At 44.3% G+C, this 18,414-nt stretch overlaps 2 protein-coding genes across 2 annotated transcripts in view; both read right to left on the bottom strand.

Annotated features, from left to right (window-relative positions):
* The window catches only part of SMYD3 (SET and MYND domain containing 3), a 519,877-nt gene that overhangs the window by 492,609 nt on the left and 8,854 nt on the right, over nt 1-18,414 (bottom strand). The gene's annotated exons all lie outside the window — the stretch shown is intronic.
* Nucleotides 2,216-2,932, bottom strand: LOC307094773 (beta-2-microglobulin-like). The gene has a single exon (XM_079763816.1). It carries the CDS (start codon nt 2,929-2,931, stop codon nt 2,539-2,541), a length of 393 nt encoding a protein of 130 aa, XP_079619942.1. The 5' UTR covers nt 2,932; the 3' UTR covers nt 2,216-2,538.

The following is an 18,414-nucleotide window of genomic DNA, read 5'->3' as shown; positions in this document are numbered from 1 at the left end:
TAAGGAGCCTTAACGAGCAATCAGCAGGGGCCTGAGGCTACACCCTCCCCTGCCCCCGTGGGGCTTGACAGGGGACTTCAGGCCGCGCCTCCCACCCAGCAGGGCTTGACGGGAGACCTCAGGCTGTGCCCCCCACCCAGCAGGGCTTGACAGGGGACCTCAGGCTGTGTCCCCCACCCGGCAGGGCTTGATGGAGGACCTCAAGGTGCATTTCCCGTCCTGGTGCTGGGCTAGAGGACCTCAGGCTGCTCCCCCTGCCCCAGCGCCAGGCCAGGGGACCTGAGGCCGCGCCCCCCACCCGACAGGGCTTGACGGGGGACCTCAAGATGCGCTTCCCGTCCTGGTGCTGGGGGACCTCAGGCCACACACCCCATCCTGGCACCAGGCCAGGGGACCTGAGGCTACGTCCCCTGCCTGGCGGGGCTTGACAAGAGTGGGACTGACCGGGTCTAGATCTAGCCCAAAGGGGAGTGGGGCGGCCAGGTCTGGGTCTCACGCGATTTTGAGGCGCATGTGGGTGGGCAGGGACTTGACTCTGGGTTCTCTGGTGTGCCCCAGACTCTGACAGGAGGAAGGTTTTCATATACATTTTACTGATTTTCTTTCATCTCTGACACTTCTATTATAGAGAAAAGGCAAATAGCAATATTAAATTATTTCCTCTAATTAATCCCCTTTTAATGTGCACGAATTTCGTGCACCGGGCCACTAGTATATAATAAACTGATTCATCCAGTAACTATATCCATCTTGTACATAACCATCCATTTGGTACCAGCTGGTATTTTATCCCTCAGATTACTTTCAAAGCTACACTGGCCCAGAGCAGGCCAAGTACAAGCCTTCCCCTCACTCAGACGCACAAGTGCCCATCCGCACCCACCAGGCAATGAACAACTACTCAATCCCAGTACAGCACTTTTCCCTAAAGATGCATCCAACTCTTGAACAAAAGATATTAGCCAATAAAGTTAATACATTGCAAACGGATCACGAGAATTCTCGTGTTTTCTGTTCTAAGGCTTGTGGCCAATCACGAGAATTCTTTAAAAAGATATTAGCTTGTAAGAAATAACTTCAAAATGCAATGGGTATTTAATTTTTAAGTGTGCCTTTAACATTTATGTAAAACGCTTTTTGTACTCATTCAATAGAAACTTATCTGGCCACTGGGTAAAGCTAGCAATAAAACTACTGGTCCGCAATGTGATAAGTTAACAAGTTCCATATGTTTTATAAACACGATAACTAAGGACACGGCGAGAAACAAGTACTGATCCAAATTCAGGTGCAGGAACATCAAAGCCGTCTACTTCTCAGTAGGGGAAACATACAATATGATTCCGGAAAACTGCCCGTCAGGGACAAAGAGAAGAAAACATTGCACCACAAGCAAGGGTGGACCAGGGAACCTTTCAGATTCCCAAGAGTCTGTGGTTACAAGTAGTTTTCCCAAAGGGATAAACTAGCTATCCCAAATTACAGGGTTTTCCTAACTGAGACCTATGTTCCTATACCACCACGTTCATCCCAATGCCCTCCTCTTGAACCTAAACAAAGCCCAGCTGCACACATAGGAAAGGACTTAGTGTTCACAGCAACAAACTGATTGTCTACTGCACCCAGGTGACATTTTTTTTTTAATGTTCCTTTTTAAGTTACCCAAGTTAAGGTAAGCAAGGGAGGATTTCCCCGGTGATGATATGTACCCTGGTTGATGTGCTTTAACATTAAACTAAGAATTAAACTGCTGATAAGTCATTGAAGTCTGGCATTCTTACAAAACATTCACATTAATTCAAGCAAAACATTAAAGAGCATTACCTAATGAGTCATACTGAAATGGCAATGAAAAGAACAACCATTAAGACTCCCAGAGCACCAGTGGATCACAAGTTATCACCACTCCCAGCCTGAAATGTTTTAAGACTAACATCAAACTACCTACCTGAGCCCCCACAGGCACCCTGTTCCTCCCCTGAAATACATAACACTTACCAACGCACTGCTGTATGCAAATGCAGAGACTTCCTTCTCTAAAATGAAACTGAAGGACTTCTTTGGAAGAACAGCCACTAAGTTATCGCTATTGCTGACCTGAAGGCTCAAGGGGTCATGGGGAAAGGGGGTTGTGTAATTGTGTAATTATGTTCTCTCAGACGACTGTGACCCTCACATCAGCTTTCTTTTTTTTTTTTTCCAAGTTATTACAGTTTTATTTAATGAAGCAAAAAATATCAAAATGTCTGAAACATAGATTAAAGGTAAATTTTCTATGAAAATTCTTTCATAATGGTAATCTTGAACATAAGAATTGTCCCCTCCCAAGCTACCAGCAACCTTCTGCAGATTGGTCAACTAGGAAGACGTAAAACCCAAAGTAAAATTATAAAGAAGATTACATTTGCGTTAAGCTCAATGTTACCCCTTAATTTGTGTTCATAAAGCATAATAATGTATATGCATTAAAAAGAAAACAGAATTTTAAATTAGTTGGATCAAAATGAGGCAAGCATCTTCAAACCTCCATGATGCTGGTTACTTGTCCTTGTCCCATTTAACTTTCATGGGCTCAGAAAGAGTAATGTGGTTCACAACGCAGCTGTACTCAGCTCCTGCGCTGGGAGTGAAGTTTGCATGCACCAGAAGATAGAAAGACCAGTCCTTGCTGAAAGACAGGTCTGACCTCTCCACTGGCATCTTCTCGTCATTCTTCATCAAGTCAATTTCAATCTCAGGAGGATGGAACCCAGACACATAGCAGTTCAGGAAATTTGGTTTTCCATTCTCTGGTGGATGCCGCGAGTAAACCTGGATCCTCGGTTTCCGCTGTTCGGCGTCCAGACCAGACAGACAGAGCAACCCGAGCAGGACCAGGGCCACCGGGAGAGCCATGGCCACCACGGGAGCGGAGGGCGAGGAAGTCCACATCAGCTTTCTTACAAGAGCAAGGAGCAATTAAGATGGCACAACATAGGGAAAATATCCAATGAACAGTCACAAAAAAACACAGTAATTGGTACCTCTTTCTTTCTCTCTCCCCCAACCCTTTCATCTACTCTACTGTTTGGGGCTTTTCTGATAAAAGAAAAGAACATTTCAATGCAGTCCAAGTATATTTATGGCTAAGTCCACATCATGTTTTATATTTTAGTAAGTCTACCATTGTTTTTTTAACAATTTTAACAGAAGCCATTCACACAAAAATTTAAAGATACCAGAGAACAAAAATATACATAACTTTAACTTAAATCCCTAAGTTACTGGACTAGCTGCACATTACCAAAGAGGGTTTTATATTAAACCAACATTTTTTCTAATCTGAAAGACATGTTATCTTATTATAGCCTTTACTGTATCACAGAATGTACAATTACTGTTAACATCTGACAAGTTTCCAATAGGAATGAAAAGTTAATCTATATATATAAAAGCCTAAGCAACTGGCCGACCGGCCAATAGTTATGATGTGCAATGACCACCAGGGGGCAGATGCTCAATGCACAGGCATGGAAACATGGAACAGACTGATGAATCTCAGAGGGAAGGGGAGAGGGGGGAGGGCGGGAAGAGATTAATCAAAGATCTTACATGCATACTAGAGGCCTGGTGCACAGATTCGTGCACTGGTGGGGTCCCTTGGCCTGGCCTGTGGGAATCAGGCCAAAACCGGCTCTTCCGACATCCCCCGAGGGGTCCCACATTGAAAGAGGGCGCAGGCCAGGCTGAGGGTCTCCACTGGTGCACGAATCCATGCACTGGGCCTCTAGTTAGTAATAAAGATTGTCGTCTCCGAATTCAAGTAGAATAAGCTATACAGGTTGGGCAAGTTATAATCTGAATTCCAGTTCCTTTATCTAAATACATAAAAGCCTAATATGCAAATTGTCCCCTCAGGAGTTTGACCAAGAGACCAGGAGTTCAGTAGCTTACTATGATGTGCGCTGACTACCAGAGGGCGTCGTGAAACAAAGGAAGGCCCAAATCGGCAACCAGAAGGACCCGATCAGCCTTGATCACCGGCCAGGCCTAGGGACCCTACCATGCACGAATTTTGTGCACCAGGCCTCTAGTCTATCTATAAAATGGGAATATGAAGAATACTTATAGAGACCTTGAGAGATTTTGCAAGATTATATGAGATAATGCACATTAGAGCCCTTGGATTTGTTCCTGACACATACGAGGTGTACCGGTTAATAATGCGGATTTTTTTTCAATATATGGAGTTACACATATGTTGCTATATATGTGATTTGATATGTATGCTATTCTGTTGTATTGACAACAAGCTTCAAAACTTCATATGTCAAATTTGCTGAAAGTGTTAACATCATAGATATTTTTACGCTTAAAAATGTCAAATTTTGTGCCAAAAAAGGAGCATTTGCGGGAAGTTTGTTTTTGTTTTTGTTTTTAATATATTTTATTGATTATTCCACAATAGAGGAAGGGAGAGGGAGAGAGAGCCAGAGACATCAATGAGAGAGAAACATCAATCAGCTGCCTCCCGCACACACCCCACCGGGGACGCGCCCACAACCAAGGTACATGCCCTTGACCGGAATCGAACCCGGGACCCCTCAGTCCGCAGGCCGACACTCCATCCACTGAGCCAAACCAGTCAGGCGGGAAGTTTTAATTCATTACTTTATTTTGAAGAAAAGTGCTGCTGAAAGTTAGCTTATACTTCGGGAAGCTTATGGTGAACATGTTCCATCTCATGGTACTTGTGAACGCTGGTTTAAACGCTTTAAAAGTGATGATTTCAATGTGAAAGACAAAGAACGTCCAGGTCAACCAAAAAAGTTTAAAGAGCAACAATTACAAGCATTATTGGATGAAGGTGCGTGTCAAACTCAGAAACAACCTGCAGAAAGATTAAACGTTGCTCAGCAAACAATTTCCGATTGTTTACAAGCAATGGGAAAGATTTTAAAGGAAGGAAAATGGGTGCCACAGCAACTGAACGAAAGACAAATGGAAAACCGAAAAGTCATCAGTAAAATGTTGCTTCAACGGCACGAAAGAAAGTCTTTTTTGCATCTAATTGTGACTGGCGATGAAAAGTGGATTTATTTTGAGAATCCCAAATGCACAAAATCATGGGTTGATCCAGGTCAACCATCAACATCGACCGCAAGGCCAAATCGCTTTGGAAAGAAGACAATGCTCTGCGTTTGGTGGGATCAGGAAGGTGTGGTGTATTATGAGCTTCTAAAACCAGGTGAAACCGTTAATACTGATCGCTACCGACAACAAATAACCAATTGGAACCACGCTTTGATCGTGAAATGACCAGAATGTGCTAGAAGACACGGCAAAGTAATTTTGCTTCATGATGACGCACCATTACACACTTCAAAACCAGTTAAAGACACGTTAAAAGATCTTGCCTGGGAAGTATGAACCCACCCGGCGTATTCACCAGACCTTGCTCCTTCAGATGACCACTTGTTCCAATCCATGGCACACGCACTTTCTGAGCAGCACTTCAAAACGTACGAAGAAGTAGAAAACTGGATCTCTGAATGGTTTGCCTCAAAACAAGAAAAGTTCTATTGGGTCGGTATCCACAAATTACCTGAAAGATGGGGAAATGTGTTGCTAGCGATGGACATTACTTTGAATAAAGCACTTTTGATGTTTCTCTTGAAATTATGTTTTCTTTGATTACAAAATCCGCATCATTAACCGGTACACCTGGTAGCAAATATCCCACAAGTGTAAACTGTTGCCATCCTCCAGACTGATATTACCATTACCATCACCACGTACTTATCAAAAACAAACAATATCCCACACATTGCACGGGATGCCAGATACTTTATCATATTTTCTCATGTATTCATTTCTGCAACTCTGGAAGGTGGGTATATTATTTTTATCACTATTATTATTAATCACATTTTATCAGTGAGTACAGGGAGAAATAATGTGGGCCAGAGTTGGGCCAGATTAGGAAGCACTATTATTTTATGTTTGGAGAGATAGGAGCCAGTCGTGAAGGGATATTTAAGGGAGACTGATATGGCAGCACCTCATAGGCTGAAGTAGATTAGATCTATAAAAAGACATAATCCATCAGCTAAGAAACGGCCCTAGAGGGAGCCTGTCTGCCAGGGCCAGCCCGGCACTGCCAGGAGCTGGCTGACACAGCGAGGCAGCGTTGCCTTCCGGTTGTACATGAGCAATTTCACAGAACAACAGTGTCAGACAAAGCCACTCTGGCCAGGATGAGTCAAGACAAAAACAAGACCTCTCTGTAATTAGGACACTCAATCATAGAATCACCCCCACCTCTGGACACGAAGCAACCTAGAGCCAAGCCCTACTTCCTGGAACCCTCCTTAAATCACCTTACACAAGCCAAATCCTATAATAAATCCCTTCTCACATCCTCTGCGGCACCCCCCAATTCCCCAGGGTGTGTGTGTGTTTTCACATCGCAGTGAGGTAATAAACCCAACTTTGTTCAACTACAAGTGTGTCTTTGGCGGGAGGTCACAGTCAGAAATGAGAGCTTGTACTAGGCTGGTAGTAGGAATGGAGGCAAAAAGAGACAGTTCCAGGTTTAAAACACAAAAAACAAAACTACCAACAGACGATTCAAGAGGGGGAAAAAGTTGAGAATCATCTACCACTTTGAAAGTGGATAACTGAAATATATAAACTTAGTGGATATGGTTACATTAGCTCCTCTTTATGAAGTGCATAAAAGATAAAGGAAGACACAAAATATTCAGTAGGCAATTTAGAGACTGAAAAATAATGATGTCTGGGGCCCAGCTCCAACGACTCTCATTTAATAGATCTTGAGTGCAACCTGGGTATCAAGATTTTTAAAAGCTCCCCAGGTGATTCCAATGTGCAGCCAAAGTTGGGAATCACTATCTTCGTGAATACCCAAGAGACTCCTGGGGCAAAAAGCTAACATGGAAGAGCTGGCCTGAAGACCAAACAGGATTCCCAGATATAGTGAAAGTAATGGAAATGATTAAGGAGTCAGTGCAGTTAACAAATGGTCGACAGAACCCAGACAGGACTGGTAGGATGGGTAGATGACAAGGAAACATGGTCAGCTGGTAAAGACAATATTCTGCATTAGCCAAACCTTCGTCCTCGGAGGCTGCCTCCAGGACAGCTAACCCACCACTGCTAGTGGACGTAACTGTGCAAGCCTGTTCAATCCTGTACGAAAGGAGGTGGAGTCAGCCAAGCCGCTTTTCCTACCTGGTGTTCCCACACTGCCATCTAGTGGGTCAGGATGGCCAGGAGCCGATTTGAACAGGAAGTGAATTCGAGGTCTGAACTCACTTGGTTACAAGGCAGATAAACAGCCTAAATTCAAGGGTTTGATTCTTATGCTTTCCTGTTAGTTAGAGTAGAAGTCAGGCTTACCTCAGGTCTTCTTATGGGGGTGATGAAACTGTTCTAAAATTGGTAGTTGTGATGCATAACATTTGGAATGTACTTAATGCCACTGAATTGAACACTTAAAAATGGACAAAATGGTAAATTCTGTTACTTTCTGTCACTTTAAAAGGGTGAATGGTATGGTACTGTCATGTGCCACCTAATGACAGGGATAAGTTCTGAGAAATGCATCATCAGGCAATTTTGTTGATGTGCAAGCATCAGAGTGCACTTACACAAACCTAGATGGTACAGCCTACTGCACACCTCAGCTGTTTGGTACAGCCTATTGCTACGAGGCTACAAGCCTGTACAGCATGTGACTGTACAAAAGAACATGAAATTAAATCAGCACAAGAGAAAATGGTGCAATCAGGAGATGTAAACACGGGATATGTGAGGCTGCTGCAGGCCTAAGAGGGTATTCTGTTTTACAGCAAACTATTTTTTATACGTAGATTGAGTACACTAAAATGACAATAGAAAGTATGGTATAGTAAATACATAAACCAGCAACATAAATTGTTTATTATCATTATCAAATGTGATTTACTGCACATAATTGCATTTGCTATACTTTAATACGACTGGCAGCCCGGTAGGATTGTTTACACTTCCATCACCACAAGCGTAAGAAATGCATTATATTAGGACTAGAGGCCCAGTGCACGAAAATCGTGCATGGGGTGGGTGTCCCTCAGGCAAGCCTGCACTCTCTCCAATCTGGGACCCCTTGAGGGATGTCCAACTGTCTGTTTAGGCCCAATACTGGTGGGATCTTAGAAAATAATGGCAGTGGAGACCACAACTGGCCTCCCCTGCAGGCCTGGGTCCCCCCAACTGCCCTCCCTTGATAACCTGGTCTCCCCCATTATTAAGGTGGGATTGGGCCTAAACGGGCCGTTGGACATCCCTCTCACAATCCAGGACTGCTGGCTCCCAACTGCTCGCCTGCCTCTGCCTGATTGCCCCTAACTGCTTCTGCCTGCCAGACTGATCACCCCTAACCACTCCCCTGCCAGCCTGATCGACTCCAAACTGCTCCCCAGACAGCCTGATTGCCTCTAACTGCCCTCCCCTACTGGCCTGGTCATCCCTAACATCCCTCCCCTGCCAGTCTGGTCGCCCCTAACTGTCCTCCCCTGCAGGCCTGGTCGCCCCCAACTGCCCTCCCCTGCTGGCCTGGTCACCCCTAACTGCCCACAACTGCCCTCCCCTGGAGGCTATCTTGTGGTGGCCATCTTGTGTCCAAATGGGGGCAGCCATCTTTGACCACATGGAGGCAGCCATCTTGTGTCTTGGAGTGACGGTCAATTTGCATATTACTCTTTTATTAGATAGGATGGCTATAACATCACTAGGCAGTAGGAATTTTTCAGCTCCATTATAATATTATAGGACCACTGTTGTGGGTGTGGTCAGTCCTTGACCGAAATGTCATTATGTGGCATGTGATTATTTATGAATTATCTTAGCTAATAAAAGGGTAACATGCTAATTGACCGTACCTTCGCTATGCCCACAGCCAATCAGGGCGCTATGCAAATTAACCAAGATGGCAGCCCCCACGCGCTGCCCCGCCCCCCATCGCTGACGGACCCGGGCCGGCGGGAGGGGCGGGGCCTCCTGCCGCTCCGAACACTGAGCGGCTGATGGAACCAAGCCAGCGGGAGGCACCCAGATCGCCGCCGCCGCCCGGGGCCAAGCCCCAACCCTGAAAGAAGGCGGAAGATGGTGGCCAGAGCCAAGGCCTGGGTCCCCCCGGTGCTGGCGGAAAACTGGTGCAGGCAGCCAGGTGAATGAATGTCTTGCACGAATCTTCGTGCAAACGGGCTTCTAGTATCTCAATAAAACTATTACAAGAAAGGAGACAGTGGCAGCAAATACAGATCTGATCTCAAGAACTGTGGAAAGTTTAAAAAAGGATGTCATAAATCATTCAATCTCATTTCAAGCCCCTTTCATTTCAAAAAAGGTAAAATTGAGGATCAGAGAATTAAATTACTTACCCTGTTCACCTAGACCGGTGGTCAGCAAGCTCATTAGTCAACAGAGCCAAATATCAACAGTACAACGATTGAAATTTCTTTTGAGAGCCAAATTTTTTAAACTTAAACTTCCTCTAACGCCACTTCTTCAAAATAGACTCGCCCAGGCCGTGGTATTTTGTGAAAGAGCCACACTCAAGGGGCCAAAGAGCCGCATGTGGCTCGTGAGCCGCAGTTTGCCGACCACGGACCTAGACAGTGCAACCTAGGCCAAAAAAGGGAACTATTAACTTATTAAGTCTCTTGTCTCCCAATCTTGAGAAGTGATTTTCCTTAAGCTTGGTGCTTAGCAGCACTATCTTTTGCTGCCCAATTTATCACCTGGTGATCTCAGCCATACCAATGATTTCAACTAGCAGTCGTATCACTGTTGTTCCAATAATTCGAGTTCAAAACCCTGCATTCATCCTTTACTCCTCCTCGCCCTATAATCAAGTCAACAAATTGGATTGACTCTTCTCTCTAAAGTACTTGTTTTATATTTCAGGCTCTCCTCCACCTCCTAACTCAGGCCTTCATTACTTTACAACCAGAGTAAACCAGATCTTCTCTCAACTGGAATCCTCCTCTCCAGTCTTCCCACATCTCTCTCCAATCACAGAATTCATCCAAATCTGTGAGGAATTAGTATCCTTGCACTAATCTTCTATAATTTTGTACATTTCATACTGCTACTCAAAAATCATTTTATGGTCTCCTCAATACCTATAATGAGTTCAAATCTTTAGCCTGACCATCAAGGCCTTCTGTATTCCAGAATCTATCCCAACTCTATCTCCTATAAGCTTCCACACAAACTCACTCCAATGTAGTCAAAATGGTCCACTATAGAATCTATACGCATTTCCCTATTGGTTATTCCCCCATAGGTATTACTATCTATGGCACTTACTTCTACTATTATGCCTTTGTCTTTTTTTTCTTTCTTTCTTTCCCAAAGGTTCTCAACTCAGGGTATGTATCATCATTACCTGTGGAGCTTTAAAAGGATCTTTAAGGATATGGCCCAGACATCTGGATATCTTCAAAATTCTATAGGCAAATTTATAAAAGGGGTAAAAACCAATGATTCATAGACTTTAATAAAATCTTTTAAAAAATGCTTAAGTTTTTAGCACCTTAACTGAGCATCTAATATTATACAGTCAAAAAAATAAAAATTTAAACCGCCCCAAAAAAATTTTACATAAATATCCAAGCACTCTTTTTTGATCAACTGCACAACATAAATCTTTCTAATTAGAATCTACTTCCTAATTGGAGGTAAACACAGTAGCTGAAAAATGCTAACAACAATTAAATTTTAATATACTCATCAAATTCATTTGTGAAAAACACCACAACCATTCAAATTAAAAGTTAAATCTAATACATGCTTGTCCTATATGTGACAATCAGGTAAATATGAACAGAACATGCGAATAGAAATACCCAGAATTATTTATGGATATCATAAGAACCTTGAATGAACCCAGCTATGGCAATGTCACCTTAGCCCCTGAACATAAAGATGCAGAACGGAGAGTCAGTTAAGATAAAAAAGCAAGATAATAGTTGTCCACCCAAACTATACATTATAATAACCTGGAGAGCTTTTAAAATTGCCATTCTCAATCCACACTCTAAACCAATCAAATCAAAACCTCTGGAGTAGGACCCTGAATAGTTTTTAATTTTTTAATATGTTTTTTATTGATTTTAGAGAGAGGAAGGGAGAGGGAGAGACAGAGACATTAGTGATGAGAAAGAATCATCAATCAACTGCCTCCTGTATGCCCCACACTGGGGATCAAGCCTGCAACCCAGGCATGTGCCCTGACACTCAACCACTGAGCCACACCAGCCAGGCATCCATGAATATTTTTTAAAGTTCTGCAGATGCTTCCCATGTTTAGCCAATGTTGAGAACCAATGAATCAAGAGAACCTCTCACAGAAAAATCTAAAGATCAGAACTATTCAGAAGCAGAGACAAAGAAAAACATCCCAGAAAGGAGGTAAGTTGCTGTCTCTTATTAATTTGTGAGTGGTTTTTGTATATTAAGGATATGTGCTTTTATGTTGCAAATGTTTTCTTCAATTTCACAGCTTTTTCATTGTAAGACAATGAAACATTGACACACAGATCTTTTTAACGTTTATGAAGTTAAATCTGTCCATTTATTAATCCATCTTCTCCTCCTTGTGTGGTTTCTCTTTTTATTTTTGCCTCAAAGGCTAACAACAACAACAGAGGACTTCTTGGCATGATCATAAGCAAAGTCTTGAATAAGAAAGTAGAATTGTGAATGTCTTAATTGTTTAAAATCAAACATGAATAGATCATGTGTAAAATAGTAAACTGGCAACAAGTTAACATTAAAAAAGGAAACTTTCCTGATTTTACTATATATAAAAAAGTAAAAGGATGTCTTTAGTTGTTAATTTTTACTTTAAAAATAAAATGTCATCAAAGCCGGTTTTGCTCAGTGGTTAGAGAGTTGGCCAGAAGATTGAAGGGCCATGGGTTCAATTCCAGTCAAGGGCACATCGTACCTTATTTGTAGGTTCAATTCTGGCCCCAGCAGGGGCCCAGCAGGAGGCAACCAATTGATGTGTCTCTCTTACATGGATGTTTCCCTCTCTGTTTCTTCCCCTCCCTTCCACTCTTTCTAAAAATCAATGGAAAGCCCTAGCCGGTTTGGCTCAGTGGAAAGAGCGTCAGCCTGCAGACTGAAGGGTCCCGGGTTCGATTCCAGTCAAGGGCATATGCCCAGGTTTCGGGCTCAATGGGAATGGGGCTTGATCCCCAGTAGGGGGCGTGATCCCCCAGGAGGGGCGTGCAAGAGGCAGTGGATCAATAATCCTCTCTCATCATTGATGTTTCTATCTCTCTCCCTCTCCCTTCCTCTCTGAAATAAAAATATATTTAAAAATAAATTAATAAAAATCAATGGAAAATTAATCCAGATGAGAATTAACAAAAATAAAATAAAATAAAATGTCTTATGGTGCTTATCACACGGGTTATGAGCCTTTTCAGAACTGTTTATAAATATAATTGTATTTCTGGAAAGCAACCATTTGAGTTCTAAGATTAGAATGAGATATAATAAATAAGATTATCCCACACAATGACATTAGTATTTTCATCCTACCAAGTAATTACTATAGCAAAAATTAGAGGGATAAAATCATTTGCACAAAATCTTTCACAGTAATAAATCCCATTATAAGTAGATTAGTAAGTTCAAGTTTTCCCCTAGCTGGTCACAAATTCAAATGTGACCACCAGTTGCAGACATGAGTTTTAACTCTTAATGTGAATAACATGGTCATTATTAGTAAGGCACTGGTATGAATTTGACCAGTGCTCTTTCATTATAGTGAGTTTTATTTATTTTTAAAAATATATTTTTATTGATTTCAGAGAGGAAGGGAGAGGGAGAGAGACAGAAACAATGATGAGAGAGAATCATTGATCAGCTGCCCCCTGCAAGCCCCCACAGGGGACCGAGCCCTCAACCCCGGCATGCACCCCTTAGCTGGTTTGGCCCAGTGATGGAGCGTTGGGCTGCGGACTGAAGGGTCCCTATAACATGGTCATTATTAATAAGGAACTGACCAGAGCTCTTTCATTATGGTGAGTTTTATAGAGATATTTATGACAAAATTTGACATGTTTGCATTTTTATAGAATTCAAAACAAAAGTTATGATAAATATCAGAGGTTGAGAACAGTTTGGAAAGGAGGTTCACTCTGAGATATTATATTTTAATAGCTAAAAAGCAAGTCACTATTCTGAAAAATGTCTGCATGCTTTTCACCCCATTGTCCACGAGAGGGAGCATCACATCCAATTAAGACTTCATGGGGAACTCTGACATGGAAATGGGAAATCATGTAAAACTGGATTTGCAAAAATTTTAGATGTAGTATATACAGAATTAAATGTAAAATCAAATTACAGATTCCCCAACAAAATCTCAAAGGAAATATCATCAAATAACTGTGCAGGCCCAGTCAGTGTGGCTCAGGGGGTCATGGTTCCCAGGCAGGGCACATGCCCAGGTTGTGGGCTGAAGACCCAGTAAGGGGCATGCAGGAGGCAGCCAATCAATGATTCTCACCATTGATGTCTCTATCTCTCTCTCCCTTTTGCTCTCCCTTCCTCTCTCTGAAATCACTAAAAACATTTTTTTTTTAAATAACTGGGCTGCTGAGTATTTTAAGTTTAAGAGGACTTACAGAAATTAGGGTAATGTAAATACAAATTCTGCAGATATCTCTGAAATCATATACAGAAAAAAATGTGTGCTCTGACTCAGTAAGTCTGCACTGATAACAAGCCCCCAGTTGATAATGATGCTGCTGATTCCCAGACCACACTTGCTTGATTAAATTTCCAAGCTTACATGTTTAACTCTTACCTAAAATCAGGGGATTGGTTGGTAAAGGAGAGACCCTCAACCTTGAACCCCCAAATTCTGATTAATTGCCTTTACCAGGAAAAGCACTCAGAAGAAGTTGGTCTCCCTTTGCCTGAAGAACCTGCAATGGCCCCCCGATGACAAGTGCCTTGCAGGGGACCACTGGCCCTTCTCAGGAACCACCCTCACCATCTCTCGGTGTTTACAAATCTGTGATCAGACTCAAGTCCTGGCAGGCCCCAAAGGACAAAGCTAAAAAGTGCAACCCTTGAGGAGGTGCAGTACCCACCAAAGGAACAAGATTTTGCCACCATATAGCAACAAAAACTTGGGGAACACTTAGGGGAAAGGATACCGAAAGTGCTGGATGTTGGATTAGGGTGGAAGATAAGGCTGGATTAAGCTGAATTTACGGCACTAAGCAAAGACTGAGGAGTTAACAGCTTGGCTCAAGCAGCTGGGAATGGCTTTAACACTTTGCTTGCTTGGTTGATTGAAAACTGGGCCTAAAGGTGACCAACATTAAATGAGGTTGAAATGTCAGAACCTCTTGGGTATTCTGAGGAAGAAGACAGCTGATGCATTAATGCGATTAGAATACTGAGTGAATTTAATATGTAAGACTGCTTAACCCACTCCTTAGCTATGTCCCTGGGAAGGTCCAGAAAACATTCCACTCACCAAGCTATGAGAAAGGCACTCAGGAGCTCTGTGTTGGCTATTCTCCACAGACCAGAAATACAAATGGTAACTCCTACCATCAAACTGGGCTTGACGATGGGATCCCCTGGTGGCAGGGACCAACCAAGTGGCAGCCCTGAGCCACCATAGACAAGGTGGGAGTGGACATAGCAGCTGAGACAGTAACTAGAAAGGACTGAACTGCAGAGAACTCTGACGTTGGCTAATCAAGCACAGTGTCCCTAGAACTGAACAGGTGAGCAGTCTACTAAAGTCTTACTTGATTAGTAACAGTGAAAAAGCTCTAGGTCAGGTAAACAGAAGTATGACTTCAACCACCAAAAAGAAAGAGTTGTGGCCCCTCTACCAATTCTCAGATTTGGGCCACTTCACAGACTTAAGGTCAGGTACCACAGAGCCAAATATGGATACAGCACTCTCCCTCCTTGGCTTTCCAAAGGAGGTCTATAGCCATTTACAAAAATGACTGCACTCGGCAAGAGGACATAACCAAACACTGGGGGTATTACTGAACATTGATGCTGAACTGAAATTAATTATTTTTCTTTAATATATTTTATTGATTTTTTTACAGAGAGGAAGGGAGAGAGATAGTTAGAAACATCGATGAGAGAGAAACATCGATCAGCTGCCTTCTGCACACCTACTGGGAATGTGCCCGCAATGTAGGTACATGCCCTTGACTGGAATCGAACCTGGGACCCTTCAGTCCACAGGCCGATGCTCTATCCACTGAGCCAAACCAGTTAGGGCTGAAATTATTTTTTAATTTATCTTTATTGTTGAAAATATTACAGATGTCCCCCTCCCCCTTTATTAACTCCACTCCACTTCACCCCACCCCACCCCAACCTTCACCACTATTGTCTGTGTCCATGAGATATATATAGATATATAGATATCCTATCCTCTCTAATAAAAGAGTAATATGCAAATTAACCATCACTCCGCTACATAAGCCACGCCCACCAGCAAATCAGGGCGAGTATGCAAATTAACCCCAACCAAGATGGCTACCAGAAGGGAGGCTGGGTTTCCCCGGCAACAGAGGAAGCCAAGCTTTCCACACACTCTGGCAGGCCCAGGCCTCCACTCAAGGATACAAAGTTTCAATTATAGAAGGTAAACAAATCCAAACAGAAACAGCTGCCGGCCACAGAGCAAGAAGCAGGCTTGGCTCCACTCCAGGCTACAAAGTTTCAATTGTAGAAGGTAAATAAATTCCAGATACCAGGGCCTCTGCTTGGGTCGCCAGGGGCGTGGCTGGCCTGCAAACCACCACAGGCCCCTTGCACGGGGCCTCTCCACGCCCCAAGGGAACCCCACCCTGATCCAGGACACCCTTCAGGGCAAACCAGCTGGTCCCCACCCGTGCACGAGGCCTCTATCCTATCTAATAAAAGAGTAATACGCAGATTGACCATCATTCCAACACACAAGATCAAGATAGCTGCCCCTATGTGGTCAAAGATCCTGCCCCCATGTGGACACAAGATGGCCACCACAAGATGGCCAGCAGGGGAGGGCAGTTGAAAGGGACCAGGCCTGCAAGGGAAGGCAGTTGAGAGGGACCAGGCCTGCAAGGGAGGGCAGTTGGAGGCAATCAACCCTGCAGAGGAGGGCAGTTAGGGGTGACCAGGCCAGCAGAGGAGGGAAGTTGGGGGCAAACAGGCTGGCAGAGGAGCAGTTAGATATCAATCAGGCTGGCATGGGAGTGGTTAGGGGGTGATCAGGCTGGCAGGCAGAAGCAGTTAGGTGAAATCAGGAAGGCAGGCAGGCAAGCAGTTGGGAGCCAGCAGTCCTGGATTGTCAGAGGGATGTCCAGTGGGATCGGGCCTAAACGGGCAGTCGGACATCCCTCGAGGGGTCCCAGATTGCAGAGGCAGGCAAGCTGGGCTGAGGGACACCCCCCTGCCCCCGTGCACGAAATTTGTGTATATAGTATATAATAAAAGCATAATATGCAAATTGGCCGAACAGCCGAATAACCAGTCACTATGACGCGCACTGACCACCAGGGGACAGACACTCAACGCAGGAGCTACCCCCTGGTGGTCAGTTTGCTCCCACAGGGGGAGTGCCACTCAGCCAGAAGCCCTGAGCCGGGCTCACGGCTGGTGAGCGCAGCGGCAGTGGCGAGAGCCTCTCCTGCCTCCGTAGTAGTGCTAAGGATGTCCAACTGCCGGCTTAGGTCCACTCCATGGGAGTGGACCTAAGCCGGCAGTTGGACATCCCCTGAGGGGTCCCGGACTGCAAGAGGGCACAGGCCAGGCTGAGGGACCCCCCCCCCTGAACGCACAATTTTCATGCACCGGGCCTCTAGTGTGTGCGTGTGCAGGTAGGGTCCCTAGGCCTAGTCTGTGATCAGGGCCATCTTCCACCCGCTCACCAGTCCCCAGTCCCGCCCCGCCGCCGACACCCACCCGTTACCCATTCACCATCTGGTGATCTATCAGAACCTGCAGGCTGCAGGGAGGGACCAAGAGGTCGGCTATTCTGCCCACTCACCAGTCCCCAGTCCTGCCTCAGCGCCAACCACCCCAGTTCCCCGTGGTTCCCATTTGGCCATCCAGCAATCAGAGCCTGCAGGCTGAGGAGAGAGATCAAGAGGTGGTCAATGCACCTCATAGTGACTGGTCGATCGGTCGTTCTGGTTGTTATGCCATTATGGTTGCTGGCCTTTTATTATATAGGATATACACACACACAAACACACACACACACACTTTGGTTAATCTCTTCCTACCCACCCCCTCCCACCTCTTGAAGACCCAAAATAGCGTTATGTTCCAAACTCTCAGAAATAGCTAACGGAATATGGGATATTTAATGGGGCTTGGCCTCAGATTCATCCCATAATGGGTCCAAGAGGTCTCCAACTCCGCCCTGTGGTTCTTTTCTTCAGTCCCAGAATGCCCAGTTGGAATATACACCCTCAGCAACTGTTGACTCCCCTCTCATGTTTCCTTACCCATAGAGTAACGAATATATATATATATATACATATATCCGCTACATAAGCCTCGCCCACCAATATACCAATATATATATATATGGCTAATATGCAAAGTGTCCCCTCGGGAGTTCGACGGGGAGACTGGGAGTTCAATCACTCGCTATGACATGTGCTGACCACCAGGGGGCGGCACATAACGAAGGAAGGCCCTGGCCAGCAGCTGGCAGCCAGGGAAGAGAGGCCCCAGCTGGCAGCCAGAAGGCCCCAATCGGCCCTAATCACCAGCCAGACGTAGGGACCCTACCCGTGCATGATTTTTGTGCACTGGGCCTCTAGTCTATATATATAAAAGGCTAATATGCTAAGTGTCTGACCATCCAGGTAATGACCTCACATAGCAGCGCCCGGTTTCCTCTCCCTAGCAATGACTAGCCACCTTGCAGTTTCTTCAGTCCAGGAGCACGACTTGCTTTATAGCCGGGTGGAAACACTTTACACGTTAACCAAATGTCTGTGAAGCATTTTCCCATGCCTCATCTCATTTGATTCTCACAGAAGTCCTGAAGTAGGTAGATAGGAGACTTGGTGGAATCCTATTTTCTTTACATTAGCCAGAAAATGGAGATTTAGAAAATTTAGAAACTTGACCCAATTGAAAAGAAGAAATGGTGGACCTTGCAAATGACTTCAGGTTTTCTCACTCCATAGAATATGGTCCAACACTGCTGCAGTTAAATATTTTACCCTTTGTTCTCACTGCATGATCTACAATAATAATCTACTTCGTGTTGATATTTACTGCTGTGTTGCTGACAATTACCTGAAAGAGAAGTTGGGCACTTCACTGGGCTGGAAAAAGTTTAGCTAAATCAGAAATAAGGTC

Source organism: Cnephaeus nilssonii, assembly GCF_951640355.1.
Source record: "Cnephaeus nilssonii genome assembly, chromosome: 23".
Taxonomy (NCBI): Eukaryota; Metazoa; Chordata; class Mammalia; order Chiroptera; family Vespertilionidae; genus Cnephaeus; species Cnephaeus nilssonii.
The sequence above is the reverse complement of the archived record's forward strand: the minus strand, read 5'-3'. Positions and strand labels throughout refer to the sequence as shown.